The sequence below is a fragment of the Sciurus carolinensis genome, chromosome 10, assembly GCF_902686445.1.
Source record: "Sciurus carolinensis chromosome 10, mSciCar1.2, whole genome shotgun sequence".
Taxonomy (NCBI): Eukaryota; Metazoa; Chordata; class Mammalia; order Rodentia; family Sciuridae; genus Sciurus; species Sciurus carolinensis.
Window position 1 is genome coordinate 110,122,622 of NC_062222.1, and position 27,700 is coordinate 110,150,321.

Consider the following 27,700-nt stretch of genomic DNA (forward strand, 5'->3'; position numbering starts at 1 on the left):
GTTGTACTCCAGCAACCTGGGCCGCCTTCTCAATACTGTGCTTGGAGCATGCTGTGCCCTGTCACCATTCACAAAATGCCAACCTGCACTACCCTAGCCCCCAGTCCCTCTTAGTTTGCTTCTCTTCCCACCACTGACTACCATCTGAAACTGCCTCTGTTTATCTATTTCTAGCTGTTTTGCTATCTCTCTCGCCTAGAAATGCAAACTTTATATAAACAGGAAACTGATCTGCCTGTTGCTAAATCCCTAGCTCATCGAATAGTACCAGATACACATCATACAGATACTAATCATGAGTTATCTGTTTTTAACACATTGTTAAAAGACATGTTGAATAAATAATGGCTATAAACCTATGTTTAGGAAAGGCCAAAATATGGAAAACTTGGTTTTACCTAAAATACTAATTAGCAATAACTTGCTTTAAAAAAGAATTGCTTCCCTAATGCATTTTTAAATACTTGGTTTACATATCTTCAGTGTGCTTATCAATCTTTTAAAAATATTTATTTTTAAGGGATAAATCTTTTGTGCAAAGTGAATCAATTTCCCCAGGATATAATATTGCCTGGTACATAAAAAGTACCCAAATATCTACTCATAAACCCATGAGGACTGGAAACTAATACCCAGCAAAAACTATACAAAACTGCACTTGAATTTGAAATAGCAAACTGGGGTATATTTAGGTCTCATTTTCCATTTTATCTGATAAACTGACATATATATATTTAATAAACTGACATGTGTGTAGATAGATAGATAAAAAATCCATTATCTTAACATACTAACAATAATCTTAGCCACAATCTTCACAGGCAGGTGCAAATCTGATTAAATACATCAAGTTACCTAGCAGTTCTGTTGCAGTTAGTTTTCACTAACAAATACATGGAGACATGGAGATATCAACAGATAGACTTGAAACTACCAGATTGTTGGGGACATCTGTAGGTTTAGCATAAAAAAAAAAAATCACAAAGTTTGAGAAGTTCATTTTTAATTATAATCTTTGTAATTATAAAAAAAAAAAGTCAAGTGTCCCCAACAAAGCAGTAACAAAAAAGAAATCACACTTTTATAAGCCCAGTCCCATTTTGTGATTCAATCCCCACCTGCCCTAATGTTCCAAATCATACCTAATTTTTAAAAGTGCAACTTACTTTTTTATTCTTTTAAGATAATCTCTTTAATCTAAAACTCATTCCAGTTTTGGCTTTATTCCTACAACATGAAATTATCCTACCAATTCAATATTCATACAATATAAATGCATCACCCAAGAAAAACAAATTCATGCACAGGTATCATCTGCATCAACTGACATCCACTCTCCTTCCCCACCAGGCGTTGGGCTGCACATACAAAGGTCAAAATGGAAAAGAAACCAACTGCTAAATGGATGCACGTGTGTTTGTGTGAGGCTTGTGTTTATGTGCATTTGTGAGTTCTTGAAGGAACATTTTTAAATCAAAGATAAATACACTCTAGGATCATACACATTTTCTATTACCATTACCTTTCATCTCTGCCTTTAGAGCATTTCGTAGTTCACAAGAGTGTTGTCTCTTCACCATAAACAGAACAGGCCCTATAGAACATCACTCTTAGAAATCAATAATCTCAAGAAATGAACTTTCGAAGAATAATTTTACTTTCTAAATTTCTCACAGAACATTGTCTTAAAAAAGTTATAATTTGTAATAAACTGCACAAGCTAGAGGAAATTATAAAATAAATCCATTTTAAAAAATTATGTGACAGTTACAGGTAAATTTGCTCCAAAAACATTTAATAGGTTCTTTCTGCTGTTGTTCTGTCATTTAAATAACAACTTTGGAATAAGCTGATTCGGAATCCAAATCAGCTGTCAGCATACAATTCATTCACATGAACTCTTCAAAAGCACTGCCAGTTGGAGGAGGATAAGAATCTTAAGGTCTTGATGTTTTTAAAAATATGGCTTTGGTTGGTATTTTCACTGTCCCTCTGCAGTGAAGTAAACAGAGGTCCATCTCACTCCTATCATGCACAGCAGCTTATTAATTATGCTATGGAAAAGTAAATAAAACTTAAAAACAGGACTAGCAACAAGTTCTTTAAAACTTACTCCTTACTGATTTTTAATTAAAACAACTCAGGGTTTTTTTAAGTATTTTTGTTAGTTGTCCATGGTCCTTTATTATTTATGTATTTATATAAATATGCGGTGCTGAGGACCAAACCCAGGGCGTCACACATGCCAGGCAAGCGCTCTACCACTGACCCACAACCCCAGCTCCAGAACTCAGTTTCAATTTTCTCCCCCTTTGGACTTACAGTTCAACAATGTACAGCAACACAATATAAAAGACCCAAATCCTCAAGAAGGTATAAGTAAAATACAATCACAATCTGAATTACATTTTATACTACACACCATTTTCAAAATTTAGCATTATTTATTAAAGGTTAATCTTCACATAAGAAAATGTGGGTATTATCAATTTATTCTTCAGTACAAAATTATAGTGGCTCCAAACTTTTTTCAAAGTTATCTCATCTCACTACCAGCTGTTTCTAGTGAGGATTCAGAGATGGTATGTCACTACACGGTGCCTAATACCTAGTGTTATCTAATTTCTGTCTCCATTTTCTTATCACTAAAAATAATAGGAGAAGCCACATCTGCTCACAAACAGGTATTCATAAAAATGTAATTAGAAAATAACACCGTAAAAGTCTCACATCATAACTAGCGCTATAACCACCTAATTATTATTTGCTAAGGTCAGAGCATGGCTAACGGGTTCTCTCAATATGAGCTTGTTCCTCACCTGCCACACACAGAAGGCAAGAGAAGCCGAGGGGCCAGCTCAGGGGGTCCCGGGGTGGGAGGAGGGCGCCCGACTGACCAGCAGGTCTCAAAAGGCTGCCAGGGATTAGAAATCAAAACACTCAAACACCTGGTGTTACAGGAGCGGATAACAAAACTTCTGTGTTCTCCCCAGCTGGTGGGAGCCCTAGAAGTCTACGCCAGCGCCTTTATTCCAGCAGGGGCGGAATTTGCCCGTTTGTAACCCTCGGGGGTTCTGAAAGCACTAATGTTCTAGAAATAAAATTACAGAACAGAAAGCAAAAAGCTACGCTTCAAACTCAGCCCGCAGCACTTGCCCCGGACCGCGGGCTGAACCCCGAAGGCGGAGGCCGCCGGGCGCTCCGGGCTCAGCCTGCAGGCAGCCGACCTCCCCGCGGCCGGCCGCGCACAGCCCCGCGCGGAGGGCGGCGGCGTCGGGCCCCCGGCGTCCTGCCTCGCACGCCGCACCTGGGAAATGGGCGCTACGCCACCTGGCCCGCGCGCCCCGCGGAGACCCAGACTAATGAATGAAAGTGCGGGGAAACGAGCTGCGCAGCGCCCCCCGCCGCCGGCGGCCGCGCCGAGCCCCCGCCCGACCAGGCCGGCCGGGACGCGGGCGCCGCAGGGCGGTCCGCTCCGGTAACGGGCGCCGGCCCGCCGCTGCCCCGACGCCGCCTACCTTGGCCACCCAGCTGAACAATGGTGACATCGCGGGCCGGGCGGCGGCTCCTCGCCCGCCGGCTCCCGCTTACTCCCGCGGCCGGCCCGTGGGCCCGCGGGCAGCCGGGGGCGGGCTCGGGGCGCGCCGGGGCCCGGGCATCCTCCCCTCAGAGGCGGCGGCGAGGGTGGCGGGCTCCTCCCCGCTCGTCACTGCCCGTGAGGTCGCGCCCGCCGGGCCGAGAAAGGGAAGTGGGAGGGGACAGCGCGGGGGAGGGGGCGCCTGGGGAGGGGGCGGGAGGGAGCGCGCCGACCCCGCCCTCACCCCGCCCACCCAGCCCGGCTCGCGGCGGGAAGTTGGGAAGCGCGAGGGTCGAGCTCCTCCTGGCTGCCCCGGCTGTGTCGAAACCCCGGTGTTTGGAGGTGCGGGTTGCCAAGACTCTGGGCGGCTTCGTACAACTTTCAGAAATCTGAAATTCCTTTCTCTCTGGGGTTTGATTTTTAAAAACTCAAGAATTAGGAGCGAACGCAAAGCCCGCCCAACTTTCCAGGGGTTCCCCCTACCCCCAAAGCGTTTCTTTCTGAGCGCTCGGGATTGCTGGTAACAAAAGCGCCAGTGTTTCCCCAGCGCCTAATACCTTTATGTAATCAGAGGTGGTTTTCTTGGAGTCGTAAAACTGCTACTGAGACTTGAAATGGGGCAGAGGCAGAGCCTTCAGCTCCTGCCAAGCCAGAGGTTGCAGCAACCTGAGAAAACTAAGTTGCATCAGTTTTCTTCTCCCCCAAGGCTAGATGATGAGACGAGGTGGTCAGTTTATGGCTACAAAGGTTGAGCCGAGTTTCAAACCCAGACACTCCTGAGTCCCACGCTGAGGAAGAAAAAAAAAAAAAAAGAAAGTCCAAAGGTCTATGAGCTGATGAGTGATGCATGCGTCAGGCTGAGCTACTCCCTGAGCTCCTTTTCAGGCCCTCTGGCCAAGGAACCCAAGCTTTCTTCTTCTCTTCTCCTATTGTTATATTGTGTGCTTTATCCTCACGATGGATCAGTAAGATTTTAATGTTCCCTAAATAAATGGCTTCTGAGTTTAACAAGTGTGTTACCCCCAAACCGAAACCCGTATTATAATAATTTCTGTGGGTCAGAAATCTGGTGGCATCTTGGCTGGATGCCTGTGTCAGTCAAGCTGTTAGCTGTGGCTGCAGTCCTCTCAGGATGGGTGGGACTAAAGGAAAAAATCCCAAGCCAGTTCACCTGGTGATAGGATTTAGGTCCCCAGGGGTGGTTAGACCCAGGGTCTCAGCATTTTGTGGTCCCCACCAAAGGCTATTTAGCTTGCATCCCCCAGCACAAGTGCTCAAAAGAGAGCACATGTCCAAAAAAGAAGTCAGTCATTTTATAAATTATTCAAAAGTGACATCCCAGCACTTGTGCTGTGTTCTATTCCCTGGAAGCACAAATAAGTCTGTTCCACATTGGGGAGATTACCCAAGGGCATGAATATCAAAAGGGGAGGATCATGGGGGTAAGAGTCATGGGGAAAGTCCAAAGTGATATCCCAACAAAGGCTCTGAGTAACTGACAGGGGCCTTAGGAGCATCTTAAGGAAGGGCAGTGCATTCTTTTAAGCAGCAATACTCCCTAAAGATCACTAAGAGGTGGAGAAGGGGAGAGTTTGAAGTCATTTAGGCAGATCTCCTATTACCACATCACTTTCTCAAGCAAACAGAAGACATGAAGGCTAAGAGCATCATTAAAGTGAGAATGCTTCTGGCCTCTACCACCTTACTACTCAAGGTGTGGCCCATGGACCAACAGCTGCCACATCAGCTGGTAATTTGATGGAAATGCTGAGTCTCAAGCCCCTGCCCTAATTCAGACCTTCTGATTCAGGACTTTTCATCTTTACATGATTCCTGTTATGACATTATGATACACTTTTTTGGTTTTTGTCCATAACTCCCTCCCCAAAGTTGGCCATAGAAACTAGAATTTCTCACAGGGCATGGTGGGTCATGCTTGTAATCCCAGCAACTTAGGAGGTTGAAGCAGGAGGATCATAATTTGAGACCAGCCTGAGTAATTAGCAAGGCCCTCTCTCAAAATAAAATTTAAAAGATCTAGGGATGTGGCTCAGTGGTAAAGCACTGGTTCAATCCCCAATACCAAAAAAAGAGGGGTGGGGCATGTAGGGACTGGGTATGTATGCAGGTGATACAGTCTTGTCTAGCATGTGTGAGGCTCTGGTTCAGTTCAGGAAAGAAGGAAGGAGGAAGGAGGAAGGAAGGAAAGACAGAAAGAGGGAGGGAGGGCGGGAGGAAGCCAAACAAGGAAGGAAATGAAACTAGAATTTGTTTTCCCCAAAGCAGGTTATAACCATAAAAATGCTAATCTTCCTCCTTGGCCATTATCTCAATGGCCAACCCTTTGCCCAGTAGCAGGTCATAAGATCCTCCTCATTCCAGAGAGGGCCTGCCCCCATACCCTGAAGGAAAGAATGGGGCACAAAGAGGCCAAGAATAATACTGAAACTGACAGGCTTTGCTGGGTTCCTCATGTCCCTGGCCCCAGATCTATTGGCAGTCGTGCCTATGCAATACAGCCTTCACAAAAACCCAAAATGACAGTGTCCAGGGAGCTTCTGGATAGCAGTACCTATGCAGGTTTCTGGAGGTGGCACACCCTGCAAGGGCATGGGAGCTCCATTCTCCTTCCGCACCTCACCCTGTGCATCCCTTCATCTGTATCCTTTGTCATATCTTTCATAATAAACCAGTAAATGTGTTTCCCAAAGTTCTGTGAGTCACAAAAGCAAATTAAACCTGAGGAGGGAGTTGTGGGAACCCTGAGTTATAGCAGATGAGCCAGAAGCACAGGGGAAAATAACCTGAGACTTCAAAATGGGCATCTAATGTGGTATGGGGGGCAGCCTTTGGGACAGAATCCCCAACCTGTGGGATCTGACACTTTTCTTCAGGTGGATAGTGTAAGAACTGAATTGGAATAGATGACACCCAGCTGGGGTCCATTGCTGCAGAAATGACTGCTTGCTTGCTGGTGGGGAAAAGGTCCCACACCTTTTGAGGCCATGTCAGTCTCCTGTGTTGATTGTGGTGTGAAAGCAGAGGAAAGACAGGCAGTTTGTTTTTTCCTAGACAAACCTGAGGACTAGTTGCACATTAGAGTTTGAAAAAACACTAATATGTGGGATTTATTGACATTAGTCTTAAAAAATAATACTAATAGATTATTGACCAACAACCCCTTGGGATGTATGAACCAGCTAAGCTAGAGAGAGACCTGGAGAGTCTGGACATGAATGGACTGGGCAGCAAGAACCAGTCTTCACAAGCTGAACCCATGACAAACATTATCATATGCCATTAAACCAGCCCCCCCTGAGCTCTCCAAAAATGCCCAGACCCTAGACAACTCTGGGGAGAGAGTAAGAAGTCCCCAGAATTGGCTACAGAAGTTTGAAGTACCTGGAATTTATTGAGTTAAGTTTTCTGCCATAACAGGGAGGGAAGGCACAAAAGAGAGATTACACTAAATTTAGGAGAATGAAAAACTACATTTCTTGCAAAAAAAATAATAAAGTCTGATCAAATTCTGAATGTAACAGTTACAATGGGAATGTGTGCATACAGGTGAAATAGAGACATGAAGCTTGCATTGTTTAATTCTAGAACCAGAGCTGGGCAGGTAGTTCAGTGACAGAGTGTTTGCCTAGCATGCATGAGCTCCTGGGTTCAATGCCCAGTACTGAAAAAGAAAACTGAATCCAGTCCCCCATAAGTACTCCTTCAGGGTAGAGGCTTGACCTGGTTTGAACTTGTATGAAGTTTGCATATGTATCTTTTAGGTTCACAGAGGTCTTCCTCAGATCCAGGTCTCCTGTCCCAATCCAGAAGTGGGCAGAAACATTCCTTTCTTGGGAAGGTAGGAGTCTTTCCATTGGGTGACTTGACAGTAATTTGTGGAACTTTAACACCAAGTATTTTGAGAAATCTACATGTAAGTTCCTATTTTCATTTACCGCCAACATATACCTTGTCGGTCACATCTCACAAAGAAATTCTGTTACAATCTGGAATTTCATTATGGGGCAACTGTTCACATCAGATAATCTAACTGATATGACATCTAAATAAAACAATTTTCCTTAAAAGCACTTGCCCTACCATCTGAAAAATGTATCCTTCCCCGCCCCCTAGAAACTGTGTATTCCCCCATGAAAGGACTTTGTATATACCAGGCAGCAGAAATTTTTAACAGCTCCCAAGGGATTTTTAGGCAGTGCGGCTAAAACTGGGAATTTCTACAAACAGAATAATCATTGCTCAAAGATACAGCAGATGATCTGGCTGCTTTGGGACAAGGTCAAATTCTCAGAGACCTCAAAGGGCAGGCAGGTCACACAAATATGTGAGAGAGGGCCAAATGTGAGGCAATAAAGAATGAAAGAACAGTGGCACGTTGGAGAATGTACATTCAATCATTAATACACCCTGCCCAGCCAAGCAAAATGTGTCAATCAACTAAATTCAGCCAGAGAGGTCATTATTGGGGTTGACGTCTGGGTCTCCTTAAAATTTGGATCAGACATATGACATATAACATATTATATTCATTTATATCATATATATTTACATATATTCTAATAAATTATTCTGTGTATCAGTCTATGAAGAATCACTTCCATAGTTTTAGATTCTTTATTTTAAAATATGTATATATGATTGCCCTGTGGAGAGCAACAGGCTATTTAAACGGAACTGCAGAGCTCTAAACGTAACAGTGGCCTTACAGAAAATCCAGGATTGCTAACCTCTGAGTGACTTTAAAAGGATGCTTGAATGTCTCACCACCTCAGTTTTCCTAAGACATTAAGGGCAGATTTTAAAAGGTGTGGCAGTGGGGCAGGTGCAGGACTGGAAGGTTGCATCATACTGTCTAACTCTATCCCCCGAATCAATCCACTCTCTCCTGCACAGCTCTCCTGTCCAAATTCCTCTTTTTAGGAGGACTTAGAAGCAAGGAGAGCAAAATGACCTGAGAACTAAGGCGATGGCAGACAGGCTACCCTCCACCAACTCAGAAGTGGAGGTCAGAGAGGTGGCACAACATACAAATGCATGACCTCACCAGGCCAACCCCTTCCTCCCCATCACAAGATCTAAGTAAAAATAGACCCATTGTAATATAACTCAAGGAGGAAATTCAACTGAGTTCCAAGTGAATCGGAACCACTTGGCAACTGACCAGGAATTTACTCAGTTTACAAATATGAATATTCATTAGCACCTACTGTGAAAGCCACCTAGTCCCTGCAGGGAATACTAGTAGAGGTGAGGCAGACAGACCTGAATCCTGCCTTCGCCATCTCGGTGAGGCATGTCTGTAATCCCAGCGGCTCCAGAGGCTGAGGCAGGAGGATCACAAGTTCAAAGTCAGTCTCAAAAAGGCCTAAGCAACTCAGTGACCCTGTCTCTAAATAAAATATTTAAAAGGGCTGGGGATGTGAATCAGTGATTAAGCACCCCTGGGTTCAATTCCTGGTACCGATCAATCAATCAATCAATCAATCCTGCCCTCAAGGAACATAATGGTAGTAGGAAGCTCAGGCAGAGAAAAGTGAAAAATGCCCCTGGAAAGACCAAGGTGAGGCTTCAAGGTGCCTTCAGAGAAGGCAACATAAATTCAGATTACAAAGGAAGAATGGGGTTCCTGGCTGGAAGAAGCCAGGCCTTCACCAGGTGGTGGTGAGGGAGTAGCCTGTCGAGGAAGAAAGCAGAAAACATGCAGACTTGGCGTACTCCTGTTCATCTCTGGAAACTAGGTCTGCATAGGAGAATGTAGCACGATACTCAGTTTACACGGTGAGATAAGTGATAGTTCGGTAGTTGGGTGGTATGTAGTCATCACTTATAAGCATAAAAGTTTGTTTCTAGAAGAACAAGTTTCTGTTTTTGGGTTTTGGTTGTTTTGCTAAAGATAATATCAAGTATAGAAAACCCAATACTGAAAATCCCTCTGTGTGAACTGAAAACATACCCATGCAGAAACCTGTGTATAAGCCAGGCAGTGTTGCATGCCTGTAATTTAGGCAACTTGGGAGGTTGAGACAGGAGGTTGCAAAGTTTGAGACCAGCCTTATCAACTTAGTGAACTTAGTGAGACCCTAAGCAACTTAGCAAGACCCTGTCTCAAAATTAAAAAAAAAAAAAAGGTCTGGGGATGTAGCTCAGAGGTAAAGCACAGTACCCCAGTACCAAAAAAATAAACACAAAAACAAAAAAACTTGGCATGAATGTTCACAGAAGCATGATCAATAACAACCATAAAGTAGAAACAATCCAAAGTCCTTCAAATGATGAATGGATAAATAATATGGGGTAGGTGCAAACAATGGAATACTATTTAACTATAAAAATAAATGAGGGTTGAGGCTATAGCTCAGTGGCAGAGTGCTTGCCTAGCATGTGTGAGGCAATGGGTTCCACCCTTAGCACCACGTAAAAATAAATAATAATTTTTAAAATATAAATAAAGTACTGATACATGCCACAACATAGATGAACCTAGAATACACTGTTACTTGAAATAAGCTAGTCACAAAAGACTATATGTTGCAACATTCCATTTATACAAAATATCTAGAGTAGGCAAATCTATAGAGACAGAAAGCAGATTAATGGTTGCCTAGGACTGGAGTGGGGAGAAAATGAAGAGAGACTGCAAATGCGTACCTGGTTTCTTTTTGCGGTGATGAAAATGTTTTGGAATTAGATAGTGGTGCTGGTTGCATAACTTAGTGAACATACTATAAACCTCAATTTTGTGTTATGTGATTCATATCTCAATTTCAAAAATCCCTCTATGTGATAATAGCTGAACAGCTTTGGGCACGTTAATTCCCTGAGTCTTTATCATAATGGAATAAAGGAGATGTTACACATAAAGCGCTGACCCGAATGCTGGCACTTACTAGGTACTCAGCAAACATGAGCTTTAGTGACCGTGGAGGTGGAGGTAACAGCAGTTGCTATTGGAGTAATGATGGGTATGATAAGCAGAACAGAAATGATAGTCCAGGGGCCTCAAGTCCAGAGCCGCCTTCACAAACACTCAAAATATGACAAGAGAAACAAGATCAAAGTGTTAGACAGAACTAACTCCAGGATAGGGAGGCCTCCGGGACATATCTGGATGTTTTCCTCTCCCTTTTTATGAGTTGCTATGTCTAGCAACAAGATCGTTCTGTTTGCTACTTTCACTCCATAAGCCAAACCGTGAATCACCCAAGTTTCTCTGGCAAATTCCTATCATTCTAGCTGAGCAGAGACCTGGTGTGCGTTAGCATCACTAGCCCTCACTCTGGCAACTCAGAAATTCCTCCCAAGGTCTTGGACCGTGCTTCCTCAGACTCTGATCCTCATTTTCTCCTGTCCCCCTCCTCAGCCCTTCCTGTCCATACCCCTGGCTTTCTCTCAAGAACACACCCAAACTCACTTTTTAAGTCATGCCACAGTTAAAATGGAATCTTCCAGTGACCTGAATTGAGTACTTGAAATCAACTTCCAAGCAGACATTGCTCAATAAATAAAGAAGAGAGAAAGTGGGGGGTGGGGGATCGAAGGACAAATTTGGTGAGAACTTATTTGGGGGCAAGCTGTAAGTTCAGGGAATTACCTAAAGAACATTGCACAGGTTGAGTATTCTTTATCCAAAATGCTTGAGACCAGAAGAATTTTGGATTTCAGATTTAATGAGAAATTTTAGGGATGGGATCCAAGTCTGAACATGAAATTCACTTATGTTTCATATGTACCTTACGTATATGGCCTAAAGATAATCTTATACAATACTTTCAGAGCACCTGCATTTCGACTGTGACTGGTCACATGGGTCAGGTGTGGAATTTTCCACCTGTGGAGTCATGCTGGTACTGAAAAGTTTTCCCATTTTGAAGCAGTTCAGATTTTGGATTTTCAAATTAGGGATGTTCAACCTGTACTTTGTAACATTTAAATTAAGGTCTCTAATTTTATATTTTATTTTGTGTGTTAAATTGTAGCTGCTTGTTAGCCAGAATAACAGCAAGCAGATTTAATAAGAACATTTTTAGTGGCTCCAGACACCTTCCCTAAATTTATCCAAAAGTCTTACAAAATTAAAAGCTGGCTGCAGCCCAATAAGAAATACTAGGAAGACTGCAGAATGAAGGAGAGTCATTGAATTGGTCACTCCAGAGAGGACAAAACAGTAATGAACTCCTGGAGAATAAAGTTCACACCAGTTTTGAGATGCCTTTTTCCTCCATGCATGCAAAAGTATTGCCAAAACAGAAATGTACTTCATGACACAAATTTATCCCTTCAAGTAAAATAATAATCAATTCATTAAAAATGCTTCCAGAATTTCAAAACCAGCTATATTATTATATTGTGTGATTTAAACATCTGTTCTCAATGTTTTGTTTATTATGTATAGTAAGTGTGTTTACTTTTTAGCTTAGAAGACATTCCAGAAATAGAAACAGCGTTTATCTATTTTTAGCTCAGTCTATAAAGTTTAAACAAATAATCTTTCCAAAGCACTGTACAGATGTTTCAAATTCATGGAAAAATCCAGCAGTAATGAGCTCATAAAAGAAAACAGTAAAAATTTAGTCAAGATTTTGACATCCACACCCTGTGTTATAACTAAACATAGGCTCTCAGCTTTAAACTCACACATATTACTGAAATTTATAATGGAAACATTTAAAAAATGTCCGCTTACATAGCACTAATCTCACACCCCCCAATATAACTTCCTTTCTAAACTGAAAGTTATTATCCTCCTTAAAAAGATGAGACTGGGGCTGGGGAGATAGCTCAGTCGGTAGAGTGCTTGCCTTGTAAGCACAAAGCCCTGGGTTCGATCCCCAGCACCCAAAAAAAAAAAAAAAAAAAAAAAAAAGATGAGATTGATAAGTACCCATTTCTATTTCCTGATCAAATCTATTAGTGAATAAAAGTCTCATCCAAACTTCCTCTTTTCCTCTGCTTCCATAGTAGGTCATAATTTCCTATATATTTTATAAGATGGTTGCATTTACCTTTGAATATGATTTCTTTGCTAAAACTACTACCATTTACCTAAATAAAATTCCTTTAAAATTGTCCAGTTTTAAACACAGTCAAAGCTCTTTGTAAAAGTCCCCACTCTTTTCAACTAAATTTTTCTGTTTCCGTGTGTAAGATCAGAACTACACAGCCAGCACCTAGGAAGAATGGTTGGACTCTTCTGCGTTTGCTACTGAATCCACGACAGAGCCTCCATGCTCTGCACAGGTGCATAGAACAATTTGCATTTGTTTCCTTGCTGTAACAAAAGATTCCAATAAAGTGCTCCAAGCCACGTACACTTGGATTTTACCAATAATCTGCTTATTCTCTGCATAATTTTCAGATGTATTAAATGAGCAAACTTTCCAGAAATCAAGGCCCAAGTGCCACATTCCTCAGTAACTGCCCCTCTGAAAAACTTTCAGGTAAAAAATGTCTCTGGGTTCAACGTTTAGCAAAGGAATGCATCCACTATAAAATAAACCATCATGTGCTTCCTGATTTTTACACCCCACAGCTAGAGAGGGATATAACTGATGACAACATCTACCGGCTTTGACAAGCATAATGGTTGAGAAAATCCAAGAAGGAAATGGCTTCCTTTTTCTATCTGTGTTGGAATCTCATCCAGTTCCACAAACGCTTTTAAGTGGGGAAGTCTGAGTCCTTGCTTTTCTCACCTGGAATTTTCCAAACATGACCAGGGTTATGCTCTGGGTGAGGTGAAGATAAATCCAACTATCAGATGAGGGCTAAGAGTTATCTAAATTGTTTGATTTGCACTTGGATTTTGGAGCCTTTCTCTCTGTGAGGCAGCACTAGGTGTGAGCTTCTACCTACTGGTGATCAGCTATGTGACCTCAGGTAGTTCATATAGCATCTCTGGACTTGCTTCCACCTTATAAATTGTGGACATTTGCCCAGTGTGGTGGTGTAGACCTGTAATCCCAGACTTAGAAGGCTGAGGCAGGAGGATCACAAGTTCTAGGCCAGCCTTGGTAACTTAGCAATATCCTATCTCAAAAAAAAAAAAAAAAGGTAAGGTGAGGGCGGGGGATATAGAGTTCCATGATAGTGTTCCACTGAGTTCAATCTCCAGTACTGCCAAAAAAAAACTGTGCGGTTTAGAGTTATGATCTCCCAGGTCCCCTCCAAGCTTCCCTCTGAATGCCAAGATGTATACTAAATTAAATACCCATGATGTATTTGGTTTGGGTCTGGAAGCCTTAGTTCAGTGTCAAGGAACAAAATATACTTGCTCATCCATATCAAGGTCATATTGTGGGAAGGTCACCAAAGCTCCTATAAGAATGAATATGAACTCTGTGGCAAGGGTCAACTGCCTCCTTTCTGAGATATCCCTTCTCCAAGGTCAAGGTCAAGAAGAAAGCAATATCCCCATTGAGCACTTATCACATGGCAGGAGTTTCACGTCTCATTAATCTGCACAATCCTAGGAGGTTAGAGAAATAATAGAAATAGAACATAATGAGCTTTCTACCTGTTAGACACAACTAAACCCAGAAAACCCCTGGACAGCATCCACTGTGCCCCAGGCATTGTTTAAGTATCTAGAATGCAGGAAGTAGGGAGTGTGATGACTTATTGGGATGGGAAAACTGAGCACCCAGTTGGGAAAGGGCCAAAGCAGGATACAGGCACGGGCATTGCCAACTTAACCAATTTACCTCATCATCCTGATTATTATCTCAAAATGCTGCTGCAAGGTATTATTTATTCTGTTTTGATTTCTGGGTTCAGAAAAGTAGGATAATTCACTCACTCCAGGTCATGCCTGGGTAGAGCCACAGCTCGCTCTGCACCCTGCAGCGTCTCCATGTACCACAGGTCAGAGGCCCTCCAGGCAGATCCTAACCACTGTGAACACAGGGTTTTGTGCTCTAAGATTTCAAGGATCTGAGATGGCCAAGAGAAGTTCTCAAGACATCCACCAGGCTCTGCCAGCTTCCAACCAAAGCAGCTTTTTCAGGGAAGGAGTTTGGCCTCCCACATGGGCCTGGAGGGCTGAGCCAATAATAGTAATAGACTGAATAAGTGGAGGTTGGCTTGAAATGGCAACAGATCCTAATGAATAACTGAAAGAACGAGAGAAGAAAGAAAGAAGGGGAAGAAAGGAAGAGGGAAAGGAAGTGAGTCCTCTTTGGGTTTGAGGCAGGGGGACAGGCAGGCCAGAAGCTGGTAAGAAGGAAATGAAGCCTGTCATGAGCTGCCCAGGGAGGCCCTGCTGAGAGCTTTAAGCTTGACACCTGAACCCAATGCAAAGCAAGGACTGGGCTTCTGGATTTGGGAAAGGCAGGAGAAGTGGTTTTCCCTGTGAAAAACTGGCCTGGGGTGGGCTGGGGGCCCACCTGGGGTTGTATGAGGTTTGGCCCCTGTGCAAGCCTAATGGGAACCTGATTATTTAGTTATGTCAATGAATCTAGACGAGATTTAAATCATCTTACACAAAGCATATCACCTCTCTCTTCTCCAACTATGAGACCGGGGCTGAAGGCTGGCAGAATCCAAGAAAGGGGCACACAGCTCCTCTGAGTTGGTCACAGCTGCTAAATGATTCCAATCGTCAAGTGGGGATTTCACACAGCCAACCCCTGCCCACCGTGTGCACAGCACTGAACTTAAACCACTGAAGGATCTACTTCAGTTATTCGTCAGTCACTCAACTGCACATCATTGCACACTGTCCCTGAGGATGCGACAGTAAACACGCCACCTGCCCCCGGAGGATCAGGTTATGGTCCAGCAAGCCCACACAGCAAGTAAACAGGAAACAGCACAATGGGTGAGAAGAGCAGGAAGGAGGAGAAGGAGTGCTATGAAGGCAACAGGGAAGGCCCTGCCCATCATCACAGCCCTTCCAGAGGGCCGGGAGCACATGCACACACCCAAAGGCCACAGAGAGATTAACCACTTGAGATGAAAGAGGAGACAGATTATTCCTAACCTACAAAGGACCAGAATCTGATGCTGGGCTTTTAATTATAGGATCCTTGTTTTCTAAGGTCTTTAAAAAATTGTAACATATTTTCCACCAAATTAAATAACATATGACAGACACCCATTGCTGTGGTCCAAATACATATCTATCTATCTATCTTTTTTTTTTTTTTTTTGTACTGGGGATTGAACTCAGAGGTGCTCAACCACTGAGCCACATCCCCAGCCCTTTTCTGTATTTTATATAGAGACAGGGTCTTGCTGAGTTGCTTAGGGCCTCACCAAGTTGTTGAGGCTGGTTTTGAACTTGTGATCCTCCTGTCTCAGCCTCCCGAGCCGCTGAGATTACAGCATGCACCAAAGTGCCTGGCTAAGGACACTTACATTTTTAGGGGGCGGGGCTTAACACCAGCACCTCTATAGTTGTCTCCTTGTGCATCTGTCCAATTACTGGGTGTCTTAGTCTGGGCTGTTTTATCAAATTTCCATAGACTAGAGGCTTAAACAACAAACATTTCTCACAGTTCTAGAGCTTGGTAAATTCAAGATCAAGGTGCCAGCAGACCCAGTGTCCACTGAGATCTGCTTCCTGGTTGGCACAGAGCTGCCTTCTTGTATCCTTGTGTGGTGGAGAGAAGAGGGAGAGGGAGAGGAAGCAAGCTCTCTCATAAGAGATATGATATGTGTTCTTATAAGGGCACATATCCCAGCAAGAGGGTTCCACTCTCATGACCTAATTACCTCCCAAAGGCCAATAATACCAACTCATTGGGGATTATTGTCTCAATACTTAGATTTAGGGGGACACAGACACGCAGTCCATGACTCTGAATTACAGATGCTCACATCTTTGACTTACTTCCCATCGCCATCTTCCTCTGCAGAATGACCTTATCGATTCAGATTCTGACCGGGAGTGACTGCATTCCTGTTCCCTCACCAACACTGATGGTCTCAAACTCTGAAGTTTTGTAATTCAAATGGGCACCGCATGCTATTTTCTTACTTTAATCTGCCTTTCCTGACTGCCCACTCTTTCATATGCCCACATCTAATAGACACTCCTCCTGCACCTGTGTGAACACAGGCAATAAGCAAGTCACTTTTAAAAGATTTTAGTGTTTATCTTAAACTTTTATACTTAAGAAATTTTCTCTGATTTTTAAATATCATGGAGGCAAAAAGAAAAATTAAGAGGGAGAGTGGATCACAAAATTTTCTCTCCTATATGGTGCAATAGGGCAGACGAAGGATGAAATGTGCCTCTTTTCTGGAGGCCAGTTCTGGGCATCCTGTGATTCAGAAGGAATCTGGAACCTTCCCCCTCATTGCCTCTACTGGTCCTTAAATAGTCACATGCAGATGGTGTTTTGTGGGATAACAAGTCTAGAGATCTAACGATACCCACTTTCAGTAGAAGAAGCAAAACCACTAACATGCATGATGAAGGCCAGTTTCTGATCACGAAAACTCACCGAGCCTTGGAATTCAGCCACACAGCCCCTCAACCTCAGAGGGGACGCAGACTGACACCAGACACTAGTGTCTCTTTCAAAAGTTTGAACAGAATTCAAGGCATGGACAGAAATGTGCTTAAGTTATAAAAACCAGAATTCATGAATATTATGTGACCAAAATGAGTGTTAGTAGTGTGTTCCTCGCTGCAAATATATTCCCTGTGCCTTCAGCATGCCACTTGACTCTCAACCTTCTCTTGATTATCTCCCCTGGTTTCTAAAACCTCCTTAAGGCTTCCATCTGGCTCTCTCTAGGCTGGGAACGCAAGATGTGGGAAGCTCTTGACCTGATCCTGGCTTTTTCCCTTCTATCCTTTGCTATTTCCTGTCTCCTGTTTTTTCTGAGGGAATAAATCATGTTCACATATCCCAAAAAGGTAGGGCCTCACTATAAAGGAATGTATAAGCAGGGAACAGATGAGGGAGAATAAGGGGAGAACAAGACCTACTTATATTTAAATAGACTGTTAATAATAGTGGGAACCATTGTTGTAATAACTAACTCACTACTTAGCACAGGGTTTGGGAGCCAACATGACCCCATGCAGAGAGCACAGGCCTGAGGTCAGACAGACCTAGCTGGGAATCTCAGCAGCACAACTTTCTGTTGGCTATGAGATTTGGGAAAGTCACCTGGCATCTAAGCCCTATTTCCACATCCATAAAATAGAAGTGATGGCAGTTTTATAGGTGCTGTGAAATGTTGAAGGAGCTCTTAGGTCAAGTAAAGAGCAGCCAGCGAATAAATGCAGCTGTCTTCATAGTATTTTCTAATTTTTTTTTTCTTTTGTGGTACTAGGGATTGAACTCAGAACCTTACACACTGAGCCCCATCCTCAGACCTTTCTCAAATTTTTATTTCAAGATACAGTCTTGCTAATTGGCCAAGTTGGTGATGCTCCTGCCTCAGCCTCCTGGTTTCTGGGATTATAGGTGTGCACCACCATGCCCAATTTATAATGTACTTTTGCATATATGATTTCACTTCTTACTCAACTTTAACAAATTCGAGTCTTCCTTTTTTTTTTTTTTTTTTTAACTAAGAGTGTCCCCAAAGTTCCTCTAATCTCAAGATGGCAACATGTTTCACCCTGGCTTATCTCTTTAGTCAACTCTGATGCATTGGTAATGGGGATCCATCATGCAGTGTGGCTTAGTCCACTTTCCATTGCCATAACAGAATCCTGAGAATGAGTAATTTATAAAGAATAGAAGTTCTAGAGGCTGGGAAGTCCCAGACTAGCCACATCTGGTAAGGGAGGGAGGGACTTAAGGGAAAGAGGAAGAGTGAGTGGAAGAGACAAAACACAAGGGGCAGCCTTGTTTTACAACAATTGGTTCTTACCATTGTGAATCCAGTTCCCTAGAAAGAGAATTCACTCACTCAGGAAAGACATTAATCCGTTCATGAGGGCTCCATCCCATGACCCAAGCACCTTCCAATAGGCCTCGCCTGCCCAAACTGCTGCCTTGGGATGAAGCCGTAAGCTGAGTTTTGGTGGGCACACACCACATGAGAACAATAGCTCAGGGGTAGGGAGAAGGAAGAGGCCCTGTCTGCGGAACTTGAGGCGCCTGCCATGGACACGGGGTACTGCAGTGTTGGAACGATTTTACATTTGTCACCCTTACTCTAACTTAGATCAACCTCTTGATTTATAGCAGCAAAAAGTCACTTCTGTGTCTAAGGCCTAAATAGAAATTGAAGGAAATTTTTCAGAGAGCTCTTTCAATTCAGTGATAAATATACTTTTCTTTATCTCATTCCAGAAATTTTTAACCCATAGCCATGTTTGTGTCTATATTTGAGCCCATATGCAAAACTGTCCCTATTTATATATGACCATTTAAAAATATACCTATTTTTAGAGCATTTGCCTAGCATATACTAGGCCCTAGAGTCAATCCCCAGGATTAAAAAAAATATATATATATATAATACACACACACACACACACACACACACATACACACACACATATAATCATTATTACACACACACACCTGTATTGAAGGCTAACTTACCACCTTCAATGCAATGGGCCAAAGGTATTATTAGAACTCTTACATTTAATCCAAGACAGCTAGATTGTGAGTGACAAAGCCATGACATAGACCTGGTGTATCTGTGGTTGATTTAATCGCTACGTGGTGCCTGTAAACCCAAGTGCCATCGGGGGTCAGGCGGAGAATGTAAATATGACTTGGCAGGAGAAGGCAATAGGAAGTGGGAAAGGGCTGGGGGAGAGTGTGCATGCCAGTCTGCAGGTGTTCAAATTCAGCTGTTTTTCTTCAAACACTGTACTAGGAAAATTAAAAACAGCAACAAAAAGAACACAATGCCCCTCGTTACACCATCAGCAGGAACGATTGCTACTTGTCTTCTTGCAAAGCGTGTTTCTTTGTTTTGTTTTTGCAGTGCTGGGCATCAAACCTAGGGCCTCACACACGCTAGGCAAGCACTCTACCCCTGAGCTACATCTCCACCCTCAAAGTGTTTTGACCTGTTTGTTTTTATGAAGAGCCTTGAAAGTTTCTCTGTATCTAGGGAGAACAGATTAAAAGACATAGCATATGTGTCCCAAGGAAAGGATACAGACTGAAGAAGTACAAGTGTAAAAGCAAATCCAATCCAGGAAAGCTCTCTGGAGGAGGTGGCATTTGATCTGGGAGAGATGGGCTGCTTTTCTAATTGGGGTGGTGGTGGTGGTGGTCTATTCATTTGCTTTGTTTTGTTATGTGATGGGTATGGAGCCCAGGGTCTTGCACATCTAAGCAAGCACTCTATATCCTCAGCCCCGATGCTGTACCATTTTGCTGGAGAGTAGAGTACGTCGTCTTGGAGTTGGAGGAAAGGGTGTGAAGCATCACCTGAGACCAGCTGTGGTCCAGGTTCCTGACTGCCAAGCTAAGGCTTCTGGTGTTTGTTGGTTTGAGACGAAAATGGCCACGCAGAGAATGAATCTGCATTGTTGCTCTTACAGAAACTTAACATGAAGAGTGCTTTTTCCCTAGACAATTCCAACTCTGAAAAAGTTGTCACTACTCAGCATATGTTCTTAAAAGTACACTTGGTCAGCGGAACTGTACATGAGAAAGGGGGGCACAGAAACTGGCAGCAAAACCAGACACTGTGGCCACCTAGGTTTCCCTGCTCTAAGTAGAGATCAACAAATATGGAGTGTTTAAAAATATAGAACTATAGGGGCTGCGGTTGTGGCTCAGTGGTAGAGCACTTGCCTGGCATGTGTGAGCCCTGGGTTCGATCCTCAGCACTGTGTATAAATAAATAAATAAAACAAAAGGTCCATTGACATAAGATATGTATATTTAAAATATATCTATATATATAACTACAGCTGGAGTCATGTTTTCCAGAAGTTTCCACAAGTGACTGCTGATAATGTCATCTGGCATTTTAAAATAAAATATACCATCTACAAAACATCATGAAAAGCTATCATCAGATGCCTTATAAATGGAGAAATGGAAGTTTCCTTTGGAAGGAAGGGAGGGGAGAAATGTAGTTTGTCAGGAAACGTACATCAAGTGCACAAATTAACTTTTTAAGAGGTAATAATAGGGAAAAACAATCTACTTTGAACTTTTATGAAAAAATGGTATAGGCTGAAAAGAAATTGGAATTTGGAGTCAGAAAGTTTATGTTGGAATCTCCACTCTCTCCCCTCATTATATATTCTCTTTTACTGATAAATTTTCATCTCTAAATGGGTAACATTCCTTATTATCTTAGTGATTGTAAAGGACAAAGGCATTGTATGATATTGTGTATCGTGTGCATCCACCTGGTTTCTTCTTTTGGAGAGAAAAGGACATGCTTGCTATATTGTATTGCTGAGGGCATGAGACTTATGCAAATTTATCAGCTGGTTATAACCTCCCAACCCAGGAAAGGATCCTAACTGTTTACACAGTCAGTTTGACCCTTCATGCAAGGGGAAGGAGGCAGTGATGCAGATAACTCCAATCCAGATAACAATCATTCTTTATACCTCATATGGCATGCATTAAGTGGCTGCTCTGGGAAAATTCCTTACTGTACCCACCCTGTACTAGAGATTGAATCCAGGGCCTAAAGCACTCCAGGCAAACACTATACCACTGAGCTATATCCCCAGACCTTTTTATTTATTTTTATTTAGAGACAGGGTCTTGCCAAGTTGCTCATATTGGCCTCAAACTTGTGATCCTCCTGTCTTTGCCTTCAGAGCAATTGGGATTACAGATGTGTGCCACCATGCCTGGTTTATATTCTTCTTTTCTTAAGTTAATATTAAAATCTGCTGGTACTCCTTAGCATACCACACGAGGTTCGGGGGGAAAAGACACAGAATGGAGGTATAGGGAAAAGTCTCCTGGGAATCTTAAGTGTGTTCAAGCAAAGAAAAATGAAGAAAAATTGCTGGAAATGTGTTAATTCATCCATAAATATTTATTGAGCATCTATTTGAGGTCAAGTACTGTGTAGGCTGAGGAGATACAAACAAAAACTCCTGCCCTCGTGAAATTTAAATCCTAGTAAAGAGATGAACATTGACAAAACAAAATTTTAAGTGGCATAGTATATTAGAAGTTCACTGAAAGCAGACTGTGTGGATTATTACCTATACACATGAACAGAAAAGTGAAAAGTCCAAATTTTGAGGTTAAGCTCTCTCATTGTTATTAGCATTGATCATTCTTGATACACAGGTGCTCATGACAAATAAAGGGCAGTGTTTTGTGCAAGGGAGTAAAATAAAATCTGCAAATTGTAGTGTTGGGGGTACTACTGTTCCTCGGTATTGAAGAAGGATACATTCCAAGACCCTCAGTGGATGCCAGAAACCTTGAATCATTACCAAACCCTCTATGTGCTACATATTTTCCCTAAACATATGTACCTATGATAAAGCTTAGTTTATAAATTAGGTCAGTAAGAAATTAATAACAGGGACTGGGGAGATAGCTCAGTTGGTAGAGTGCTTGCCTTGTAAGCACAAGGCCCTGGGTTCGAACCCCAGCACCCAAAAAAAAAAAAAAAAAAAAAAAAAAAAAGAAATTAATAACAGCAATAATAACAACAATTATAAAAGGTGCATGAACATAGTCTCTTTCTCAAAATATCTTTTTTTTTCCATCTGCCAATATGGCCTTAAAATTTATTTTTATATTTTTATATACTATATATGCACACATACATTTATGTGTCAAAATATCTTATTACACTTTCACCTTTTCACTTAAAGGAAGCACTTAACAGCTTCTCTTTAGCTCATGTCTCACTCAGATCACTTCAAAGGTCTCCTTTCAATTACTGAATCACCACCATCACTACTCTTGCACTTTGGGGCCACTATTAAGTAAAATAAAAGTTGCTTGAACATAAGCACTGAGATGCTGTGACAGTCCATCTGATAACAAATGGCTACTAGATTACTGACCAGTAGGTAGCATATACAGTAGGAATATGCTGGGAAAAGAAATCACATTCCTGGCACAAGATTTCATTATGCTACTGACAATGGAATGCAATTTCAAACAAAACTGCAGATAAGGGGTACTCCTATATGTATGCACATAGGAATCTCTCAGTTTGTCTGTATTATCTTTAAAAAAAAAAACTGGGGAAGGCATATGCTCCAGAAGCAAGAGGACTTACTTTTTATAAAACTTACTTTTTATAAAAACTTACTTTTTATAGTTTCTTAAATTTTTCAGGTTGTAAATGGTTTTTAATTTGGTTTATTTTACATAGTTTTTCAAATAAATAAAAATTAAAATTGAGTTAGGAGCTGAGGAGGTAGCTCGTTTCAGAGAGTGCTCACCTAGCATGTAAGGGCCAAGGTTCGAATCCCCGGCACCTCAGAGGAAAAGAAAAATTGAGTTAAAGAGAGGAAGAAAGCTGAGTCTGGTGGTGCATACCTATAATCCCAGTGATCTGGGAACTGAGCAAAAGAACTGAAAGTTCAAGTTCAGTCTAGGCAACTTAATGGAATCTCATCTCAGAGACAGAGAGAGAGAGAGAAAGGACATAGTCCTGTATGTACTGACATAGAAATCAGTTTGTGACACATTATGTGGAAAAATCAAGGTTCTAGAGCTTTGTATCCCAATATTGTGTGTGTGTGTATGTGTGTGTAATGCATAGATGATTTATTTTGTTTACTTATGTGTGCTGGGGCCTCATGCATGTCAGGCAAGAGCTCTACCACTGAGTCACATCCCCAGTCCCATAGACTTTTTTTTAAGTAAGCTAGTATCAGAGAGCTGAGTGAGTCATCCTATCAAAGTCTCAGGGACATCTCTCTTCATCATCCTCTGCAGGCAGTACCACCAGCTCAAGGCTGCTTCTAAGCAGCCTTCTAAATGTACCCCTTCCTCTGCTCCACCTGAGACTGTGCTGGGTCAATCCTCATCATGTCTCACTCAGATCACTTCAAAGGTCTCCTTTCAATTCTCCAGTGGCTGGGTTTACTTCTTGAAACACAGATCTGAGATGTCACTGTCTGGATTCCCCAGTGATGACCAGGTGACATTCATTTTTGTTTTAAATTATTTATTTATTTATTTGTTCATTCATTCATTCATTCATTTTTATGTGGTGTTGAGAATCGAACCCAGTGCCTCACACATGCTAGGCAAGCGCTCTACAACTGAGCCACAACTGAAGCCTCTATGTCCATTCTTGTCATGATTTCCAAGACCCTTCCAAATCTGGCCTTAACCTGCCTATGGCAGATACTGATTGCTATCTACTAATACATCCCCCAGTTTGTCTTTACTACCAGAACCCTAATATTGTTCAGACAATGAACAGACTCTTGATCAGTTAGCCCTACAGGCTGCTCATTACCAGGCACGTAGAAGATAATCAACTGCTTTACCTGAATGAATAGTACCATTAATCATGCCATTCCCCTTCCCAAAGAGTAGTCTAAAAGTCAACACGGGTTGACTGGGTTTAGTCTAGCAAGGGGGGCGATATTAGAAGAATTCTGCGCCATCTTTCCTGCCTGGAACTCACTGGTGTGAGGAATCAGAGCAGCATCTTGAAACTCTGAGATCACAAACAGAAAAGTTGAAAGTCAAGAATGAGGTGAGAACCTGTGTCGCTGATGATGGTCAATGGCCACTCTGGGACTGCTCACCTCTGGACCCTGATTTTTAAGTGAGATACCTAAATACCTCTATTGCCTAAACCAGATTTAATGTGCCTGTGAATCACTTAGAGAATTCACTACAATGAAAATTCTGATTCAGTAGGTCTGAGGTAGGGCCTGAGAATCCTTGTTAATGACAGGCTCCCTGGTGATACTGCCAAGCACCACAAATTGAGGAACAAGGCTATAAGCCACCCTAAATTGGGCATCCTTGCTGTCTACTGTCCTTCCCACATGCCAACACACACCATGCCAGCTAACCATGCTAACCATCCAAATATCCAAACTTCTTTGTTTTTTTTTAGTACCAGGGATTGAACCTAGGGGTGCTTAACCACTGACCAACATCCCCAGCACTTTTTAAAATTTTTTATTCTGAGACTGGATCTCACTAAGCTGATTAGGGACTTACTAAGTTGCTGAGGCTGACTTTGAACTTGCAATCCTCCTGTCTCCACCTCCTAAAACGCTAGGATTACAGGCATGCACCACCATGCCCAGCTCGAACTTTTCAATATATATCAACAGCATCCTGGGCTTGGCTCAGTTTCAACCCTCCCTGGAAGGAGCTGTAAGTTTCTGTAGATTTTATTGTTATTTTACAGATCAGCCTTGGTGTCTTTTTTCAGTCATCCTTTGTATTTGCACTTTCCCAAGGATGTTTTCCATAGTCTTTTATTCAAGTCATTAAATAATTACAGCAACATGCTTAATGGACAAAATGATTTTGAAAGACCTTAAGCTTAATAGCAAAATTACTGAATTCCTAGTAGATTTAATATGTTACTCTATGTAAGTGGTCGTGTTTCATTTCAGTAATGTGAGAATTAAAAACTAACAGTGTTCTATCACCAGGAATGACATACAGGTGCCTCTACTTGGTGACGCTTTAATTGCACATGGCACTTTGAAGGCATTTGTATCAGCATGAAACTGAACTCAAAAGAATTATTCATGATCAGTCCCAGATTTAAAACACCATTTCCTCTCTTATCTGTCCATCTGGTTCTAGTTCATTCATTATTACATGCTTGTCATACCACCTTGGGGTATTCCAGAATTGAGCATTCAGACTTGTAGTCCAAACTTGTCAGAAAAACCACCAAATTAGTGGATCTGAATGCTTAAAATATGCCCCTATGCCAGAGTGGAAGAGACATGAAGAAAATGTGCACGCATGGTGACCACTACCTGAGGCTGTCACAGGACCCCACACATCCATGAGCCCACCATCAATCAGCACATGATGATGACTGTTCTTCATCCATCGAACAGTGATTTGATGTGATTTGATTTCCACAGTAAATTAGCACCATTTCTCAATTTAATCCTGCCACATAATCTGTGTAAATGACAAGACCACATGGGAAACTGAAAAACCTGAACTTGAGATGGAGATTTCCATTCAAATTCCACCAGTGACAGCACAAGAATATCGGCGCCCTCCTTAAGTCAACAGAACTTCAAATCACAGATTGTACAAGTTAGAAATCTAAGCACTACCCTGTGACACCCACAATTGACTCAGTGAAGATTACAAGAGAATCTGAAAGAATAGTGCAAAGAATGGTCTCAGGGCCACTGGTATGAGCGGCAAGCCACTAGGCTATTGATGGGTGGCTTTGTCAATCTTGCCCTTGCTAACCCAGGTAGCTCCCTGTTACCTTCTAGGTGCAGGCTTCTCCCCCACTTCAAAGGTCCCTGATGGTGATGCAATTATAATCCAGGCGTATCCATAGTCTAGGACTCTCAGGGATTCTGGTGGAGATTTGTACACTCATGAGGCAGGGAGTATTGAAAAGTATTCTTTCATTATCAACTGACTTCATGTCAATATTTTCAAAGCTAAAAATCTTTTTTTTTTTTTTTTTTTTTTTTTTTAACTAGAGATGGAATGCAGGGCTGCTTCGCCCCTGAGCTACCTCCCCAGCCCTGTTTTCTTCTCACTAAGTTGCTGAGGCTGGACTGAAATTTGGAATCCTCCTACCTAGCCTTCAAATTGCTGGGATTACAGGCATGAATCACTGTACCCAGCCCAAAGCTAATTTTTTTTCTTGGTACTGGGACTAAACCCAGGGGCACTTAACCACTGAGCCACATCCCCAGTCCTTTTTTATATTTTATTTAGAGACAGGATCTCACTGAGTTGCTTAGGGCCTCGCTGAATTGCTAAGGTTGGCTTTGAACTCTCTATCCTCCTGTCTCAGCCCCCTGAGCTGCTGGGATTACAGGCATGCTCCACCACACCCAGCTCCAAAGTTAAAAATCTTAATGACTTATTCCTATAGGCAAAGATTGTGATTTCTTTATAAACCTACAGTATTTTATTCTCCTGAACAAATACCATAACCACTTTATAGATCCTAAGAATTTTCCTGAATAGATACTCCGACTTCTTTCAAATACTTGTTTTCAACATCCTTTCCCAATATTCTTTCTGAAGTTTGCAGGGTCACCAAGTCTCATCTTCCCTAGCTGAGGGTCACAAGTTTCCTCCCCACACAGCTGATCATATGACATAAATCTTTCAGTGGGTCTCTGGTACACTCAGGAATAAAAAAGAACCTGTACTTCTGATATGTTAAAGAATTAAAGTGCTGCAGTCCTTAGCCTTTAAGTTGTAGACAATTATCTCCTTCCCTTTTATAACTGTGGGATCTTAAATAAGCCACTTATATTTATGGAAATTTTCAAAGAAATGAGAAAGTAAAGAGAATATTATGATGAATTCCCAGGTCCCATCATCCGACGTCAACATATGTCATCTCGGCACCAATCTTGTATCATCCATGTCCACACCCAAAGATCATTTAAAGATAATTCCTGACATTTTATGTCATTCATGCGTAGTTCAGTAGATAGCCCTAAGAGAAAAGAATTCTTTTCGTTTTTTAGACGTGAAAGACAACAGATTTCAAATCATCAAGACCTAAACTGAGGGAATGCATACTATCAGTCATCCATTTATACTATCACAATAAATAATACAAAAGATAGCTACATGTCATTATGCATTTGTCCAAATTCACAGAATATGTAAGACCAAGAGAATCCTAAGGAAATCAAGGACTTTGGGTGGTGATGATGTGTCAGTGTAGGTTCCTGAATTGCAGCAAATGCACTGCTGTGACTCTGAGAGTTGAGGAGGCTGGAGGCTGTGAGATGGGGGGTGGGGGAGTCAGGGAGCAGCTTCCTTCCAATTTTGCTATGAACCAGCTGCTCTATAAAATATCTTGAAAAAAAATTTAAAGCCATCAATTCAATCTGAAGGTTTCCTGCAAACTCTTTGCAGTGCCTCATGGCACTTTTTCATGAACGAATGAAAAACATTGTGGAAGCCCGGCCTGGTGGTGCGTGCCTGTAATCCCAGCTACTCAGGAGGCTGAGGCAGGAGGATCACAAGTTTGAGGCAAGCCTCAGCAACTTAGGAAGACTGTCTTAAACAACAACAA

At 42.1% G+C, this 27,700-nt stretch overlaps 1 protein-coding gene across 5 annotated transcripts in view; it reads right to left on the minus strand.

Moving 5' to 3' along the window:
• Tbc1d1 (TBC1 domain family member 1) overlaps window positions 1-27,700 on the minus strand; it is a 221,363-nt gene that overhangs the window by 133,012 nt on the left and 60,651 nt on the right. The window contains exon 1 of one of the 5 annotated variants that reach the window (XM_047566312.1): window positions 3,519-3,694. The exons of the other annotated variants lie outside the window; for them this stretch is intronic. Within the exon in view, the coding sequence (XP_047422268.1) occupies window positions 3,519-3,548 (30 nt within the window). The 5' untranslated portion in view covers window positions 3,549-3,694. Of the gene's footprint in view, window positions 1-3,518; window positions 3,695-27,700 lie in introns of those variants that run through there. 5 annotated transcript variants of the gene reach the window in all.